At 43.6% G+C, this 18,907-nt stretch overlaps 1 protein-coding gene across 5 annotated transcripts in view; it reads left to right on the top strand.

Annotated features, from left to right (window-relative positions):
- CUX1 (cut like homeobox 1) overlaps window positions 1–18,907 on the top strand; it is a 226,366-nt gene that overhangs the window by 185,064 nt on the left and 22,395 nt on the right. For 4 of the 5 annotated variants that reach the window (XM_031591837.2, XM_031591838.2, XM_031591839.2 and 1 more), the window contains 3 exons: window positions 4,862–5,164; window positions 9,397–9,585; window positions 14,263–14,527. The exons of the other annotated variant lie outside the window; for it this stretch is intronic. In XM_031591837.2, coding sequence (XP_031447697.2) covers window positions 4,862–5,164; window positions 9,397–9,585; window positions 14,263–14,527 — 757 coding nt within the window. The remainder of the gene's footprint in view (window positions 1–4,861; window positions 5,165–9,396; window positions 9,586–14,262; window positions 14,528–18,907) is intronic. 5 annotated transcript variants of the gene reach the window in all.

The following is an 18,907-nucleotide window of genomic DNA, read 5'->3' on the forward strand; positions in this document are numbered from 1 at the left end:
GTTAGGTGGGAGATGGGGAGCAAAAGCTCTGCCTGGGATTTCCAGATGCTGGCAAATACAATAACAAGTTTTTGGTCTGCAGACTGGGCAGCTCAGTAGCTGGAAAACAGGGGAAACAGAACCTAACCCCCTCCCAGCGTGAGATATTGGGATCTCAGGCGACCTGCCAGGGCTGCTGTTGTCCATTAACTCATCTGTACAAGTAGGTGAGGGCTCACCCTGAAGTATCAAATGCTCTTTCAAGAGTTTGCCAAGAAATCTCCTATCTGTATCTGTCTGCTTTCATCTTCTGTACGAATTCGCCATAGAGAAGGGAGCAGAGCACGGGGTGCTCACTGCCCTGCTGGCACAGCACCACTCCTGCTGTTCCTGGGGAACAAGTCGGGGTTGGATGGCACAGACCCGGAGCCTGGGCTGCGGACAGCGGGAGAAGCGGAGCATCAAAGCGAGTGCTGGATAAATCATGTTTGGGTTCCTGTCGGAATGTCACGGAGTACCCTGTCATTTTGTTTTAGCAACTTGTCCTTCCAAATGCGCAGTTCGCCTTATGGCATGCCAGCAGTAAAAATGTCACTTACAATAATTACTTTTTGGTGAAAATGCTTGCTGACTTCCTACCTTCAAGCTGTTTTTTACACAGTGGGGAGATAATAAGAAATGACTTTATCCTGACTGCTCAAATGAACACTAAATGGAATTTAGGTTATTATTACTGCAGATAGAGGACTCTGTATTGAAATTTAAATAGTGGATCAGATAAACTACAGAGATTTGTCTCTGAAAATTACAGTGGATCTGCTTTTCCAATCCACTTCTCCCTGAAACTTAAGGCAGCTGTTGTCTGCCTGCTGTCTTTAGATATAGTATTTTTCATAATCCTTTTAGAGGTCCCTAAATGCCTTCTGCGTTTCGCATGATCTTCCCCAACTTCTCTGTGCTCCACACCTTGTTTCCCCTGAGTCACTTTGAAGCCCATTGGCTGAGCTCACGTTAGCAGTGCAGCAGTTCCTGGGCAGACAAAGGACAGGATGCTCTGTATGGACGTGTGTGCTGTGTGGGTGCAGGCTATCCTGCTGCTTCTGTGCAAAGGCTGTGGTGGAGAAGTTGTGTTCTGCAGGTGGAGGAGTTGCTGTGCATCACCAGAATGGGCCTTGGTGGGATAATCATAGTCCAAAGCATTTACAGACAGTGTTCAGGCAATTCAGCAGTTGGTGCGGGAGATCTGAACCCAGCTTGAGAATGGTAAATCTTGTCATCGGAGAAGAACAGGAGAATCTAATGTTAAAGTTTGGATAAACACCATAAGTAATGACCTGAGACCGTCTCAGGCTGTCTCACTTTTCCAAACACCATCATGATAGAAACTGATTAAGGTATAGAGAGAACGGATGGAACCGAGGCTATTGCTGTGAGCGGTGCAAGACCACACCAGATTTTTCTGCATTGATATAATTAAGACAAAGCCACTTTGTTACAGTTCTCATCCAGTTCTGCAGGAGCTCCAACAGGCCCTACTCATATACATTAAGTTGCGTGCAGTTTCCTGATAGGGATGAAGCAGGTGGGCAAGCTGTAATATGGTGCTGGCTTTTGTTGCAGTAGGATGGTTATTCAAGAAGCAATTTTATATTTGGAAAGTAGTGTTTAGAAAGAAAACAAAATGGGAGGTGTTTGTATCGTGCTGACCTTGTTTCTAGTCATTCATTTACCTTTATTTTAGATTCTGTGTCCCTCTCTAGGGCTCTAGAAGGAAGAAAGTGAAGAATTTCCTGACATGAGAATAAGGATTGTATGTTTTACCAGCAGTGCTGTCTGCCCAACTAATGCACTCTGGTTCCACCAGACTAAATCAGATGTGTTTCTCTTCATGAAGACATACTCACCTTCAGAGACTTGAAGGCCCCCCATCAGCACCTCATACTTGGTGTTGATGTCCAGTAGTTGTTCTGTTTTCTCTATGGATGGAGGCCAGTCACTCTTGTCAAGTGTTTCTGATGTTGGATGTCAGCCCCCTGCTTGACCTGCATCTGATTATTGGTTATTTGCACGTACGAATGTGCTTTTAAGAACGGCTTGGTAATGCCTAACTTCCCTATACCCCAAAATGAATTCTGAATGAGTAACATAAGAAGGCCATGGCGTTGGCCTTCCGTGACTGGGTTGTATTTGCAGCTTTAGAAGATTTGCATCACCTAAATGTGTCTGTGGGGCATTTGAATCCTTAATGGCACTTAGCAGTATCAACCTGTAGATATGCAAAAGTTACAACAAGCTCTTAATTGTTTTAAATGCCCTTGTTGAACTGTGTCTCATTGCCATCCTTGGGCCCAGACAGACACCATCATTCCTCCAAGTTAGCGTGGGGAGAGCTGTACAAATGCAGGGAATGGCTCACATACGAACTGGGTCACCCTTAAATTAGGGCTGTTTTTTGGTGAAGAGTGGGGTTAGGGAAACAGAACAGGATTTAAAGAAATGCACTCTCTTATTTTGATCAGAAATGTTTGATTTTGAATCTCGGTGTGTATTTGTCACGTGTCCTGAATTTGTTTCGTTGTCCTGTGAGGAACTTGGGAGAAATGAATACAGACAAATTATTTCATAAAACATCTGAAATGACTGTAGATTGACAGTTTAATTCGTAATAGTGAACACATCCAATTTTCCCTTTGTTCTGTCGGCAATCACTTGTACTCTGAATGTCTACTTAATTTTTTAATAGGTTAACGGGAAATGTTTGCATTATTCGATTATCGAATTGACTTTTCCAAATAATGGACCTTTTCCTCCAATATTTGTATCACATTTAAAATGTTTTTTTCCATAATGGAAAAGCTCCAGAAGTGAATGGGGAACATATTTGGAGTTATTTGTGGTTTATGCACATAATGTCTCATTGGAACCATTCTGCACTTGCCTTTCGTTGGGAGGAAAAAAACAGTTTGTCATCTGTACTGCCTTCCAAAATTAGATCCACGTAATCCTACCTTTTTGAGTAAATAAGCAGCAGATTGGTCTTAAAAATGAAATTCAAGCAAGCTCTTGATATGTGATATAAAAAATAAATAAGCTAATATGTGAGCAACATCGAGCATCGCGGTGATAGATGATGGCAGAGATTACCTCTGTTGTTTACATAATTAGGCTGGGCAGGGAAGGAGAGGGAGGAGGCGGCATTACGGAACGCTTTGTTGACTCCTGCATGGGTGTTGGGTGGTTTTTTATTTGGGATTTTTCTGCACTCCGTGCTTGCGTGTGCTTTGCAGTGCACGGATGAGGAATTGTATAGGAAATTTGCAGCTGCTCTAGTTATTCAGTAAGATTTGTGTAAGCTGGCACAAGGGACAAAATTAGAGGGAAGTTGAGCGAGTGGCGTGCTGTTTATTAGCCAGGCAGCCATAATTTTGACCTTGCTGTGGGTTAAAGGACGCAGACCTGAGAAGAAATCTGTTTATCATGTAGGGAATTCATGCCATCCCTGACAGTGTACAGTGAACAAGATGGATGATCTGCCAAATTGGTCCCTCGCATGGGTGAATCAGGGCAAATTTACAGTACAATTCCTTTGCTGCTCTCGATACAAAAATAACATTTGCTGGGTTTTATATTCAGTTGTATGATGACCCGGGGTGAACAGAGAGAAGAAATAAGATTTGCAAGATCCCTCGTGCCTTAAAGATTTATATGCACCTTGCTTTCTCTTTATGCCTGCCTGTTTTGCATCTCTCACAAAGCGCTAAGTAAAAGCTCTGCGTTTGAGAGACAACTTTCTGTAAGTGTGTCAGGGAACCTCTCTTAAATTGCAGAGTCCTGGAAGCTTCTGTTGCCTTGAACAACACGATTGTGCTGTCAACCCTGCGCCGACTGAACCCTACTTGAACTTACCCAGCATTTCCTGTAGTGCTGAGGATGTGCTTCCCACACTGCCTGAGCTCCTGTCCACGGAGCCCAGATAGACTGTGAGGATTTGGTAGTGTTGTGGACAGTGAGAAATGGTGAAATCTGGTGTTAACCATCAGCTCATAGAGGTGGCTGCCATTGTAGTGGTACAGTGCTCAGAAAGCACAGCCCTGTTGTAAAGAATAGGATTTGGGGTCTCATCTCCGCACGATGGAGGCGTTGTATTAGAAATAATCGTGAGCTTTCATAGGGAGAACAGCATTTTGCACAGAAACTATTGTTGTTGGCAAATTAACAGATTCAAAAAGCTTTCTTTCAAAGTGTCAAAATAACAGATTTGGTTGTCTCCTGATCCACTCACCATCTTTATGTTGGATTCTCAAACACATTAATTAATACGACATAATTGCAAACCGTATTTTAATTGTGTTAAGTTATTCCTGGGCAAAGAGAGGTGCAAAAATGTGATGTGAGTGATAAGAAACAATATGAAATCTATAACACTCTCAAGATACAAAGCTGTGTCAGTTGTAGAAAATCCCCCATGAACACGACCACATAGTGGTGATTTTCTTATAGGTCATAGAAGGAGGTTAAACCTCTGTAATTGTGTATTAAATTTGTTGTTAGACAGCAATGTTGTGAAAGCAAAGCTAGAAAATTTCCTGACCAAGGGAATTCCTTGCAACCATACAAACTATTGCACTTCATTTATTCCTGATTTTTATTTGTATATTCTTGTTTTTATATGAAAGAAAAGATTGCTGAAGATAAACTAAGAAAATAATTCTGGTTTGAAAAAAAGGCTGTTCAGTAACCGAGTTGTAAGGAAAAGTGTTCTGCATACTTAGGCATTTCTTTAGGTAGGTAGAATGTAAACGAGAAGGAAAGTTAAATATCCTGCAATCAAAACATTACAATTATGCTGAAGTGGAGACTTCTTTCTTTTTTTTAATTACAGAAAGCACTCCAAAGACTTCTGCCAGTTGCAGTCCTGCTCCCGAGTCTCCCATGAGTTCCAGCGAATCAGTAAAAAGCTTGACAGAATTGGTACAGCAGCCCTGTCCTTCGATAGAGACCAGTAAGGATGGCAAATCCCAGGAGCCCAGTGAGCCGCCTGCTTCAGAATCCCAGTCCACAGCCCCTTTGCCACTGTCAGGCCACTCAGCACTCAGCATCCAGGAGCTGGTTGCTATGTCCCCGGAGCTGGATACGTATGGCATTACAAAAAGGGTCAAGGAAGTGCTAACGGACAACAATCTTGGTAAGTCGCTTTATTCCCATTTCTTGACTGAAATAAAGTGTTGGTGCTGTTGTTTTTAAGCTGTATTTTCATAGATGTTGACAAGAACGTTTGATTTTGAGTCTGGCCTTGGCTTTCATCCATTAAAGATTTTTTTTTTAGCCAGTAAAGAAGTCCTTCTGGATTGTCACATCTACTTAACAATATGTTATCTTACCCTCACTGCCCATAAGCTCTGATTCTGGCTCAGCAGCCAGGTACCAGTCCCACCTCCCTAAATACAGCAGGCTGTTGAGAGGACCAAAACCAGTGAGGTCTCCACTTGAGAAATGCAGATTTCCCCATGCTTGTAGGTTCAGCATTCCAGCAGGGCAGGCAAAAGAGGAGCAGAGGAGGGCAGTGTGATTGCAAAGAGAGGTGCATCACATGGAAGTAGTGTGCCTTAGAGCTAGGAGGGTAAATTCAGACTCAGTTGAGGTTTATGTGAATCCTTAGGTAACCACATGGGGTCGTTCAGTTGTTCTGCTTTGAGACATGCAAAGCAAAGGCTGCTTTTGCTGCAGATGAGGTTTTAGGTATCAAGTGCAATATTGATATGACTGACAATATTTGGAATAGTCAGAGGAAATAACACACGTGAGCAGGTGAAATCCACATTTAATTCTGCCACATTGCCTCTGAATCCCCAGTTCTTTGTACCTGTTTAACAACTGCTTCCCTCACAAGGCACTGGGAAACATGAAGGAATCCTCTGAAATTCCTAGCTGAAAGGCAGGCAGGTTGCACCAGAGTTACCTGCATGTGCATTGTGCTTAGCATGTATCCATCCCACCTGCATGGAGAGATTCAGAAGAGGTGTCTGAGATCACGGAGAGAAATCACTCTCCAGAGATGCCAATCTCCCACTGTTCACAAGTATAACCTAAAAGATAAGTTTAGGTTTTGATTACTGATATTTATGTCAGAAGAATTACATCCATATCATCTGAGCACGATGTCTGTATCACTAAAAACTCCTTTATTTTAGTACATAAAGAAGCCTTTTTTTGGCTAGACACAGAATACAAGGTGTTGTTCTAGGTTTTACTGGTGTGGGGGAGGTTGCAAAGTCTCATTAAATGTAATTGGGGAAGAAAAAAAAAAAATAGGCCCTGATCCTGGGCATACCCTGCATGAGAGTGTGTTCCACTGAACCCAGCAGAATTACTGCTCATTCACACTGGGATAGGACAACTGTGGTGGCTTGTTCACTGGAGCTATGTACAGACAAAGGCACAGGTAAGAGTTTAGAGGCTTAAGCCTCTGCTTTTTGAGCAAAATACTGTAGAGTGCTGTGCCTGCTCTGGTGTTCCAGGGAGGTTTGAAAAAGTATTTTTGTTTACATTTGCTTTGATGCCATTTTTACTTAGTCTTTTTTATTTCCCATGATTTTTGTTTTCCTACAGTGTGGCTGACAAGCCTAAAAAGCAGCAGAAGAGCCAGGAAATGTGCCCCAAACTCTGCATTAGGTGTGGAACCAGTTTCAATGTCTCCTTTTGTGCCCTCAGTGTGCTCCTGCACCACATTGACTTGGTGCACAGCTTTCTGTGTCTCAGGCCACAGGGCCTTGCCAACCTGTCTTAGGCAACTGCTGGTGGCTCAGTTCCAACACCACTGGCCACTAAAGACCACGACTGTGTGAAACCATTCAGGGTGGCTCAGCAAACCAGACTTGAGTTTGGTGGGTCTCCCATCCCATGATTTTTAAGCGTTCACTCTTAAGCATTCACTTGAAGCAGCAGACACCATTTTAGCAAGTGATGATACAGCATTAACACTGGGATGTTGCTAGTCCACTCAGCCCCAAGATCATATTATCAGGGATTTCCTATTGGTCAACATCCAGCTTAGATAGCAAGGGAAGAGAATGCAGTGAGCTGCTGGAAGATTGCAGTATTGGGAATCATAGGATGATAGAGCCATTAAGGTTGGACAAGACCTGTAAGATCACCAGGTCCAACCATCAGCCCATCACCACCATACCCACTGTGTTGCAGAATGTTGCACAGAGGTCCAGGACTAGCCCTGAAGCTGGCATAACTGGCAGGAGGTTGTGTCCATGAGGAGCTGCATCAGTGAGAAAGGCAGTAGACAAAAAGACAGAATTAACAGAAATGTCAGGAAGCCTGTGCTTAAGAATACTCAAGTTATTAACACTGATGAAGATGGAGTATGATACACCTGCTGCCTCCTGAGAGTGGTTTCTAATACATTCTCCGTTAGCTCAGGAGTCTTTCAGGTGTTTTATGCTGTTCTGTTGTAACCTAGGATACAATAAGTGACACAAACATATTGAGCTTCTTCCTTAGCACCTAAAGAATGCAATGTTGTCTCCTCCCCTGGATTTTTAATTTCTAGGCTATGAGCTGAAGGTCATTTCCTTCAGCAGCATTGCTCGTACCTTCCCTGGGATGCTCATTCCTGCCTTGTTTATATTCCAGTATTCCTTCCTGGTGGCTGCACAGCAAGCCACAGCAGCTGCCTGGGTCACAGGTGGCCATTACACTCCTGGGGGGCTGCTGAGACCCACATCAGGTCCCACTGACTGCACAGCTCTGTGTGGGTTGCAGTGCCCATGCTGGTGCTTAGGGAGCGTGGGAATGCCAGAGGGAAGTCATTTGCAGAGGCAGATTAAAAGGTGTTTAAAGCAGCTGTCTTGGCTCAAAAGTAGCTGTTTTAAAGGTAAATTGATGAGTTCTTCCTGATGATTTTTTTTTTAATGTAAAGGGAGAGAGCACATTAGCTCTGAAATGCAGATGTAAAATTAGTCCTGAATTACAGCTTTTCTTCTGATTTTCCTGTTGTTGAGTTGGAAGTTGAAAGACACTTAGGAAATTAAGTTCTGATCTTAGGTTTCTGTTCAGTCTGTAAGATCCATTTTGAGGGTTTGTTCTAGAGGTGTGAGCTGACACTTCTGAACCCCATCCTTGCTTCCCTGTGCACCTTTCGTGATCCCAGCTGCTGCCTTCCAAAGCCTTGCCCCAATCCACCCACATGGGATGTGCTGCAGCTCCCTCCTTCCCTCTTAGCCTGTGAAGTGAAAGAACTCACAAAGCCAGAAGTCTTGGGGGAGGTGTAAAGCAGAGGGGAGATTGTGGAGTCAGGCACATGGAGGGCTCTGTGGACCTGATATTTTCGTTGGTCCTTTACCTGTCCCTAAGGATCTGCTGGTTGCCACTGGCTGATACTGCTGGCAAGTAGCTATTGCTTTGTGCTGGAGTGAGGGGTTCAGAAGCCAATGATCAGACACCAGACCTCGAGGCCTCAACTTGATTGGGATAGGAAGACGTTTGGGTAACTTGCAAGTCCGCGATAGCCTCACTTCCATCAGAAATCCCCAGCAATGACTCAGATGACTCCAGGCTCTGTCTTGTAACAAAAGCTGTTGCGTATTAGGGCAACTTAGCTTAGGGAGAATGCTGAAGGGAAGGCTGTTAGGAAACCAGCTGTCTGTTTGGGCTTGTGCTGCACAGGCTTTTTCCAGTCCTCACTAAGCGAGATCTTAACCATGTAAAACTAGTGTTATTAATGTGCTTACAAATGCCTCACACTGAAAACCATTTTTAGTTTTTACCCTGCTAGGCAATAGAATTTTAAAAGAAGTAAAAGTAATGATTAACCAGAAGCACTGTAGAAGCTATAGAAACAGGAAAAACTGTTATATTGTAAAATGTGATTATCCACAGCCACTGAAACACTGTTAGAGCACAACAGCCAGTACAACACAGAAAGCATTTACATGCCTTTGAGGACATTTAGATGACCGTTGCTGAATGGGTGCTGCATTGGTTTTGGTTCACGGATAGCCTGAAATGTTCGGATTGCCCTGCTGGAACAAAGCTGTTGCAGCACCTCCTGCATAAGAGCTAAGTAGCCTCACTGCTCTCACTGGTTGCCTGCTGAGCTGAAAGTTTGGTTTATTTTTAATCTCATTAATTTTGGGGTTGTTTTGCACACTGTTTCCACTGTGAGGTCCTTATCCCCAGAGGTGTTGAGTTCACATCTTTGTCATGCCAGCTTTTAAGGATTAAATTAAAGCTCAATATTTACACCTTTAGTGGGTGGGGAGAGCTTTTATGCTTCTCAATCTTTCTTTCGGGTTTGCAAGCAATTTTGAAGTAAGAATAATTGATGAATGATCTTGTAGATGTGGTCTGTCTTTTTAGCTTGCCTTGTCTCTTAATGAATTCATGCCATTTTCAATTTCGTATTAGGTCAGCGTTTGTTTGGGGAGACAATCCTGGGGCTGACACAAGGCTCTGTCTCAGACCTGCTGGCTCGCCCGAAGCCCTGGCACAAGCTGAGTCTGAAGGGCCGGGAGCCCTTTGTCCGCATGCAGCTGTGGCTGAACGATCCCAACAACGTGGAGAAGCTGATGGATATGAAACGAATGGAGAAAAAAGGTAACGTGGAGCAGAATGCTGAGTCATGCTCTCCTTTGTTTCAGAGATGACTGTGTTGTATAATTCTCCATAAAGAGTATAGAGGCAACATTGATCCAGCATTACGAAGGGTGCTCAGACAGCTTTTTCTTAGCTTTATTGATGCGAGCTCAAGCAGATACATCTCAGAAACAAAAAAAAAAAAAAGCAACCCTAAGTATTCACCAGCTGTCATGAATTCATTGCTGTATTCTCCTATAGATTAATTACCGAGGCCCTAGTGTATCACTGATAACTTGCCTTAGCAAATGAGAAATGTGAGTTGGGGAGCTGGCTTTGGGTTGTTAGTTTATGGCACTGCAGCTGCTCACAGATGTTGCACTGAAAACCATGCTTTGATTCCTGAGAGAGCTTCATGCCAGTCCTGCATGGATGGCCACTAAGAGGATAAAAAAATGCAGCACTTATGAAAGGGTGTTTGAGAATAATAAGATCTGTAGCCCTCAAAGGGATGGGGAAGGTGACAGTGCTCAGACACGTTGGTGTAAAGCGGCTGTGTCATGAGCATGCACCTGTGAGAGATTAACTTATTTTGGTCTCTTACGAGGAGCGTATCTTACTAATCTCAGCCTACTCTGTGTATCTTAAATTCATTACTAGAAAACAGCAGTTATTCAGAGCCTGGTGTTAGTACATACATGTGATTTTAAAAGAGGAGCTCATAGGCTGCCATTACCAGCAGTTAACTGATTAATGATGTATCCATCTCTCAAGGTATCCCTTAATGATTTTAGCTCAGACAGCATTAATCGTGTGCACTGAAAGCACTGCTGTTGACTGATGTCCTGGAAACATTAACACGTTTGATCAAGAACTTTGGGATTATATTAAAAATTACAGTGAAGGAGGTTCTGGGAAAAAGTGACCTTGCGTGCTTCTAGGAAGAAATTCAAATCCTCGTGACAGAAACCAGGATGATACACGCAGGGCAGGATCTCACCTCAAACTGTGTGTAATCTGCCACTGGGAGAGCGATCCAGAGGGGTTTCCCACTTCCAGTTGTAAAGCAGAGGGAGCCATGATGGTTTTTGCTGCATCAGAAATACAGCAGAGATAAAATTGTCAACTGGGTTGATTTTTATAGCCTCAAAGAGGATTTCGGCCGTAACGCAGGAAAATAAAATAAAAATAATTTGAAAGTAGTACTGCCAATATCCTTTCAGAACTGTTTTCTAAAGTGGATTCTTATCAAATGCTGTGCAATACATATGCTGTGTAGATGGCACCTGAATAGAGATAGGGCTATAAATCATCTTAGTCTCTGTGCTGAGCTCCTGAACTGTGTCAGTGTTGGTCTCATCGCAGAGCACTCTGCAGTGAATTCAGCCCTTTATTTTCTGCAAAATCCTTTCTTGCAGGTAAAGGATCCTGCTATATAACCTTTCAAATTGCACCAGAGCCACATTAAGAATTTAACTTCCCCTTAAGCTAATGTCAATTAAAGAACAATGCAACTGTATCTACCACCAGTAGAACATTATTATCAGTTATTTCTCTTCCACAGTTTATTAGGAGACTAGATTGATAATTATGATAAAGCTGAGCTGCACATCTCTCTTTTTTTCCTCCTGTTCTGTCAGTCTGACATTTGTGCCATAAATGCCCCTTGTAAGAGATTCTGAAGCTTTGCAATGTACATTAAGCAACCTCATGGAGGAAGCTGGGGGTCACGCTCACTAGGCTGAGACACTGCACTGTTTTCTGCCAAGGAGGAGTTCATTCCCTTCCTTCCAACCTCCTGGTGTGTGTGCTGCTGGTAACGTCACACTCCTCACTGAACAGTACTGAAGCCTGCTGTCAGGAGAAAATTTAATTCCCTTTATTTCCCCATTATTTCACTTTTTAATAATCTTGTTCAATACTGCATAAGATAAAAATTATATTAAAAGGGGCTCTGTTTTACCTCAGTGGGCAGCTGCTAGCTCTGCTTCATCTGAAACTGAGCACATGCTGGGGAGTCTGCCCATAGGAACACAGGGATGCTGGGCTGGCAACAGCAGGGGGAAGATAGAGGTAGTAAAACTCAGCAGATGGAGCTGGCCCTGACAGGTTGGTCTCAGACTCGCATCTAGACCTTTGCACAAATTACATGTGTGGTTTTTTTCCTTTGGTCTCCTGAGAAGTGGAGACCAATCGCACACAAAAATCAAATGTCTCCAAACATCAGGTGTGTTTGCAGTTTGGATTGCAGCTTGAGCCTCACTGTTTGCTGGAAATGTGCTCAATGATCTCCTGATGTTGGCTACACACAATGCAGACGTTTAAAATCAGAACTAAAAAGGAAAAGCTGTTATAAAGTTTCCAGAGAACTCAGCTAAAACCTAAAACCTAAGTACTAGTTCGGCATGTGGCCTCGTGCCAGGGTTGTGCCTTTGGCCCAGTGGAAGACCCTGGAGGTGTTCAAGACCATTGGAGATGTGGCACTGAGGGATGTGGTCAGTGGGCATCGTGGGCTGGGTTGGGGTTGGACTTGATGATCTTACAGGTCTTTTCCAACCTTAATGATTCTGCGATTCTGTTTGTTCTAATAATATATTGTTCTCCAGAAATGGTTATGTCCTAACGGTGGGACTTCCTTTTCTTTGTTTTTATGTTAGAGGTTCTGGGCAGCCTGGTCTGGTGGTTGGCAGTTCTGTCCGTGGCAGGGGGTTGAAACTAGATGATCATTGTGATCCTTTTCAACCCAGGCTATTCTATGATTCTATGAAATACGTACATTTGTAAAAATTGGTTCCATTCACACAAGAAACCCAAATAAATCTTTGCACCTGTAGTGAGATTATGAGCACAAAGGTAGGAGCAGGGAGAGATGCAGAACCACCACCTGACCAAATTCCAGCACCTCCAGCTGGAGATAGCCTGCACACTTCTGACATCTTCTGCAACAGGGTCTGTTTTGTCTCATGGCTTCCTTTAAGTTGCTGCACATTGCCAAAGGGGTAGAGGCTCTTTTGGTTGTGTTGTCAAAGTAGACAAGGGAACCTTGTATATAGTTTGCATATCAATACAAAGTTGGAACAACATCTGGGAGTCTTTGAAATCGAAGGCATGAAGTGTACCTGATGATCACTTCCCCGTGAGTGGAACTGAAGTAGGTGATTTTTTATGAAGTTTGTTGAAAAATAATAATAAAAAAGGAAACCAAAACTTTTTTTTTTAATAGTTATTTCAAGCACACGCAGCACTGCATCATGGCAGAGTGATGGATCATGAGCTACTCACGCTCTGTTCCGTATCAGTGATCTTACACAGTAGGCAATCCACAGGTAATCTGTCATATTCAGAAAGAACAAAATGAGGGCCATGCAGATAGCCCCAAAGGTTACAGAGCACATTCAAAATTCACTTCAACAAAAGTAAGAACTGTGTAAAAAGGTCCCAATGGACACAGCTCTATGCAGAGGACAGGATGGTGGTACCCACTGGAGGCAGAAGACCTCGCCAGACCTTTAGGATTGGCGTGTGTGAGAAAGGCTCTCAGCATTTCAGTTGGTTTGATTGCATTGGATTTTTCTTCTTTGTGCACCCTCAGTCTAAAGGCAGAGCTATGCAGAGAAAGAATTTTTTTTCTTTTGAATAATTTGGTTTCTGGCCAGTGTGACCTGCCCTGCATTGCTCCCTGGCTCCAATCAGAGCTGCTGCCTACTGGAGATTTACTGCCTGCCTGATTGATGTCAGGCTGCTGTAAGCTGGAACAGAATAAGCAAGGTTATCAAATTGCAGCTCTTGAATACCTAAACTCTTAAATATCTAGAAGGTATTTAACAGAGCATTAAATATTTTATTCACAAGATTCATCTATACTTGCAGTTTTCAACTCCCTCATTAGCAATGCTTGTGCATGGTGCTACCAGGTACAGTAAATCCCACCTGCCTTTGCCCAGTGTAAATCCATCAAGACGGTGACAGCATTTGCTGGGACTCTCCTTGCAGGATTTTTCAGGATAATTCAGTCCCTGTTGGGGAGGAGTTGGCGGTGGCTCACAGCCCCGGAGCTGCAGCAGCGCAGCGAGAGTTATTACAAGTACAGGCATCTTTAAAAGAGCCTTGTATAGGGGAGGAGGATGCTGTGGGCTGTTTTCCTTTCATAACCTGTCAGTGCTCTAGCAAAAATGTGGAAGAGAAAGCAGCAAACGCCGGGTGGGTGCGCAGCCCCTCGCTGGGATGCCCGGGCTCCGGGCGCCATCGTGTGTTGGAGATGGAGCTCTGGCTGCCTCCAGCTCCCACCGTGCTGACTGAGAGACCTGAAGTGTTAGAGACACCCTCGTGTTTAACAGCCAGAGCCATTTAGGCTCTTAGTAACTGTCCTATGATGGTGCTTATGTGGAAGTTCATCACCCCTGAAATTGTGAATTTAAAGCACATCCTGGTATCTGACCACTGTTACTCATGTTCCCTATCCACTGAAAGAGCAGAAAACTCAGGCAGGTTTCCAGTCGATTCACCCTCTTTTCTTTCCCTTCTATCTTCTTTTTCTGTCTCTTGCATCTTCCCCACAATTGCTTCCCTCCCGTTCCCCCCGCACAGCCCATCCATGCAGCCTCAGCCTGTCACCTCCGCATTTATCCCGCAGCTTGTATATTCATTGATTTTGCATTTGTATTCAGCCGGGGCTGATCCCATGTGCCTCTCTTTCAGCCTACATGAAACGGCGACACAGCTCCGTGAGCGACAGTCAGTCGTGTGAGTCCTCCTCCACTGGAATCGACTACAGCCAGGGTGCCAGCCCGCAGCCACAGCACCAGCTGAAGAAGCCCCGGGTGGTGCTGGCACCAGAAGAGAAGGAAGCTCTGAAACGAGCCTACCAGCAAAAGCCATACCCATCACCAAAAACCATTGAGGAACTGGCTACGCAGCTCAACTTGAAAACCAGCACCGTGATCAACTGGTTCCACAATTACAGGTAGGAGATCTCCCCCTCTTAAGGGATTTATTTTATTTCCTTTGGCAGGGTGCTGCTTTCCTTCAGCACGTTGTGTCTGCTTCTGCTAGCATTTAGTGGTTGTACAAAGTGAACGGTTTCGACAGCGGGGAGGTTCTGACTAACTGCAGTGCCAATGCTTCAGCCTAATTTTAAGTCATCCCTGAGGATGAGCAATCTTCACATACTGATGTAAGCAGAGCTTTTAGACAGAAAGTCTTGCTTTTGGGATGGGCATTGATCTAGAGATGTCCACTGCTGTGCTGAATATTTATAAAGCCCATTGCAGTAAGCAAGACTGTCTTCTTTACTTGCATATGCATACACACAGACAAGCTCACATGTATCTACATAGAGGTGTGTGTTGTGCATTTTATACCTTGGTGGGGATTGCTTAGAAGTGTCCTCTACTGGATGGCATCAGAATTACAGTGCTTTCATCATACATCTTTGCAGAACAAGAGCAAAAAATAGGTTTTCTTCTATGTCTTGGGTCAGTGAGCTCAAAAAATAGGCATGATACGTGCTGGAAGCTCTGCAGTCACAAAGGACAGAGAACTGATAATACGAAGTCACATGTTGCCACAGACTTATTTCATTATTATGATCAAATCATTGAGTCCCATCGAGATGAAGTTTGATGTTGGTCTGTTCAGTTTCTTCCTCTTATTAAAGGGAACCTTCTCAACATTTGGACAATTTAAGTAGGTTTTGGCCTAGAGACTCCAATAAAAAGAAACAATGCTGAAATGGCATGTAAGAATTAGAAGGATTTGGTTAAACATATTTTCAGCTGTGTTTAGGATTGGGAATCTTAATTAGTTCAGCAGACTTTTCTCCAAGAAATTTGTTCTAATGAATATTAAACAGGTACAGTTAAGACACCAGATTTAATGCCATTCTGCTCCTTCACTCGGAGCCAGTAATGTTCCTAATTATTCTAACAGCGGCTTGCTAAACTTGTTTGTTTTTAGAAAACTGCTAACATTTAAAGGGTATTTTCCACTTTAGCCCTTCTCAGCTTTTCACAGGCAAGTTGCTGAAGCAGAAGAAGCACAGTTTAATGAGATATCTCAGAAATATTATGTACAATAGTAAAATAATGTTTATAGTAAACAATATAAAATTTAAAAATTATAACCAGCCAGTAATCATATTTACACTGAATTTCATTGACTTGAATTCGCTACAGATGCAGCCTCTTTCACTGCTCAGTTCTCCAAATACAGGCCTCTATTCCAGTTCCCACTTCTAGGCAATTATACACAAGTTGGAGGAATGCCTATGAAAATATGTTCCCTTCGGCCTGACAGCAAAATGTGCTGTTCTCACTTAGGCAGACGAGTGCGGGAGCACTGGTGGCATGTGTCATCTTCCTCATTATCATCAGATCTCCTGTTCAGGCGTGCTGTGAGAAAGCGTGACAAGTCATGATTGATCAGCGTGTTTGGCCACACCAAGCCATACATCGATGTAGACTAGGTGCTGACAGTTGTATACAAAAGAAAAATGCATAAACAAGGTGCTGTAAGCTGGTGGGTAGCACGAGCCTCACAGCACGGAGTGGTCTGGACCTGTTCCCAGATGTGCTGCTGCTGAGTCTGTAGGACTTTAAAGAGAAGCTGCGAGCCTGTTTGGAGCAGCACTGAAAATCAAATCATGTGCCTGTTCCATTCCTTAGACAGTAACTTTCTTAGCTTTCATGCATGAAGTACTCTTAAAACATTTGCAGGACGTCACCGAAAAATACAATTTAGGAGTTCTCCTAGGGAACAGAGTCTTCCTGTTCTGCAGCTCATGTGTTACAACTAACTGAGAGACTTTTCATCTTCTTCAGGCCACACCATTTTGTTTATCTCCTTTATTCTCCTCCCTCTTCTTTTTACACTGAAAGCCTTCATCCAGAAGCAGTTCCATGCCTCGGACCATCTAGCTGTTCTGTAACATCAGTTTTTCCTTAAAGAACCTTTTCCTAGGGAGGGACGGATTAGGAGACTAGTCTTGCTCTCTCTTGGGAATGTGGTTGCAGTGATGCTTCCTTTGGGATTCAGCTCAACACTTGCTTTCCAGAGATGGCTGCTACAACAGAATCTGGCTTTTTGCCTACCAGGTGGGAGGTCAGCAGTAGCATTTATTTGCCACGGTAGAAGAAACTTCAAAGTCCTCAGCAGGTAGAGAAGTGATTCACTTCAGAATATAAATAAATAGGTATAAGGGATTTTGCTGTGTTTGCAACCTCGTCCCAGACTTTTGCTTTGCATCTATACCAGCTGCAGAGCTCAGGGAACAACAAAAAGAAGAATATACCTTGAATTAAGACTTGCATTAGTGAAGTCCTGTAAGTCCGCATCAGTCTGATGCTCCATTGTCTTAGGAACTGCATAAGAAATCAGGAAGTAGGAATTGCTATCCATCTTCACATGGGGATAGTGGCACAGAGAACTCTGATATTTTGAGTTACGCTGATGAATGCCAGCGGGATGTGTTGTTGTCAAGGACAGCACCATAGGGATTTAATACTAAGTTAATCTGGAGCCAGATGAGATTCCAGAAGCAATGCATTGGATGTGAACTCCACAGACTTTGAGCCTGTGTTCTATAGGATTGTGGTCAGGTATTCAGTGAGCATGTCATCATTCTCTGTCTTGCTGGAGCTGAGGTATTTTAAAAGCTATGCAGGCAGGAAGCTCTTACTGTTTCCTCTTCTGACTTGGGGAATGTCACAGATGCAGCATGTTCTGTATCTCTGTCCATGCAGGGAGGTTATAGGTGTGAAGAGCACCTGAGAATTGATGTTCCAGAATGCATGCAACTGATGGTAATAGAAAATTAATGCTAGCACTTGTGGTCTTCTGTTAAGTGAAAAATACTCTCTTAGGGAAAATTACAGGCCCTCTAAATCCTTCAGAAGTGTGGAGTCAGCAAGTACTGCTGAAATACTCTCTTGCATTTCAAGTAAGTCAATAATATCGTTAGCTTCAAAAGCAGTATTCAGTTGGTGTTTGCATTCTTTGCAGTTTTCTTTCCATCGTGTGCTGCCTTTGGTGGCAAGATGAGCAATAAACTGGAAATTCTTACAGCCATCTGTGGGGCATTGTTTCACTTGTGATTTGCCAGGACCCTTAGCAGTCCTTCCTGGTGTAAACCAGAAGTGAAAGATAAAGTTCTGCTGGTCTGTGCTCTCATCTCTTGTCACAGGTCATGGAGGTTCCCTCTTGGTTGCAAACTGGGACCTGACCAGTGGTTGTAAGCTTTCCTGCTGGTGGCCTAGGCAGCGTTTGGGGGATTATTACATGCTGCCAGTAACAGGATACACAGGGTGGAACACCAGGCAGTTTTAGCCACATGTGGAGTGCATTAATTCCCTTGAAATGCACTGCTTGCCTTGTCACTATTCATGTTCTGAAATCGATTTTTTGAATAAAAAATAAGACAGAAGTCAGACTAGCTTTTAGACTGACAACCTGTCACAAGGCTGTGCTTCCCCAGAGGGATTTCGGAACGACGGACTTTCGTCTTGCTTTCTCCTTGGTGGCTGTTTTTCCCCCGATTTTTTCCTCATTACTTTTATGTTTAAACAAATCGTGTCTCATTTTTAGAGAAGTCTGAATTCTTTTGTATTTATAAGCTATTTTCCTCTTGATCTACTAGAAACATATTCATAGTTTTAAAATCATCCCTTTTGTGGTCAGGCGTATTGTAAATGTTCATGTTCCTGATGTCAGACTTCCAGTGAGAATGGGAAACTGCAGAGCCTTTCATCTCTGTCCATGAAACTGCATCCAGCACTGTAAAAATACAGCATGAAATTATGAATGTTACTTGATTTAAAATCACAAAGAAAAAAAATTTAGGTTGTTTTTCACCAATCATATTATTACCAATTGATTATCATCCACATAAAACGGTACATTTTTGCTTTGTTCCGCAGTGCCTGCCGTGGCTATTAGAAGGGATGGTTGGTGAAATAAATGGGGTGGTTGGAGTCAAGGTGGGGCTGGATGGTGCTCTGAGCACGAGCTGGGGGTGTCCCTGTGCAGTGCAGGAGGTCAGGCCAGGTGATCCACAGAGATCCCTTCCAACTCAGTGATTCCCTGATGGCGTACGGGTCGTTCTTGGTGGCCAAGCACTGAGGTTACCTGCAGTGCTGCTGTGCTGAAAGCTGTGGGTTCCACCAACCTCCCTCCTGCTGCGCTTTGCGGGAGCTGCATGTTGCAGCCTGGGTCCCTCCTTGCACAGCAGGCTTAGAAGCGGGTGTGTGGCCGGGGATGAATGAAATTAAGAACATCTTGACAGTATTTCACATTTTTCCCAATTTCGCCAGTCCTTTGAATTCGAGTGTGCGGGCCCTCCCACCGCCCA

Source organism: Phasianus colchicus, chromosome 21, assembly GCF_987193195.1.
Source record: "Phasianus colchicus chromosome 21, bPhaCol1.hap1.1, whole genome shotgun sequence".
Classification (NCBI taxonomy): Eukaryota; Metazoa; Chordata; class Aves; order Galliformes; family Phasianidae; genus Phasianus; species Phasianus colchicus.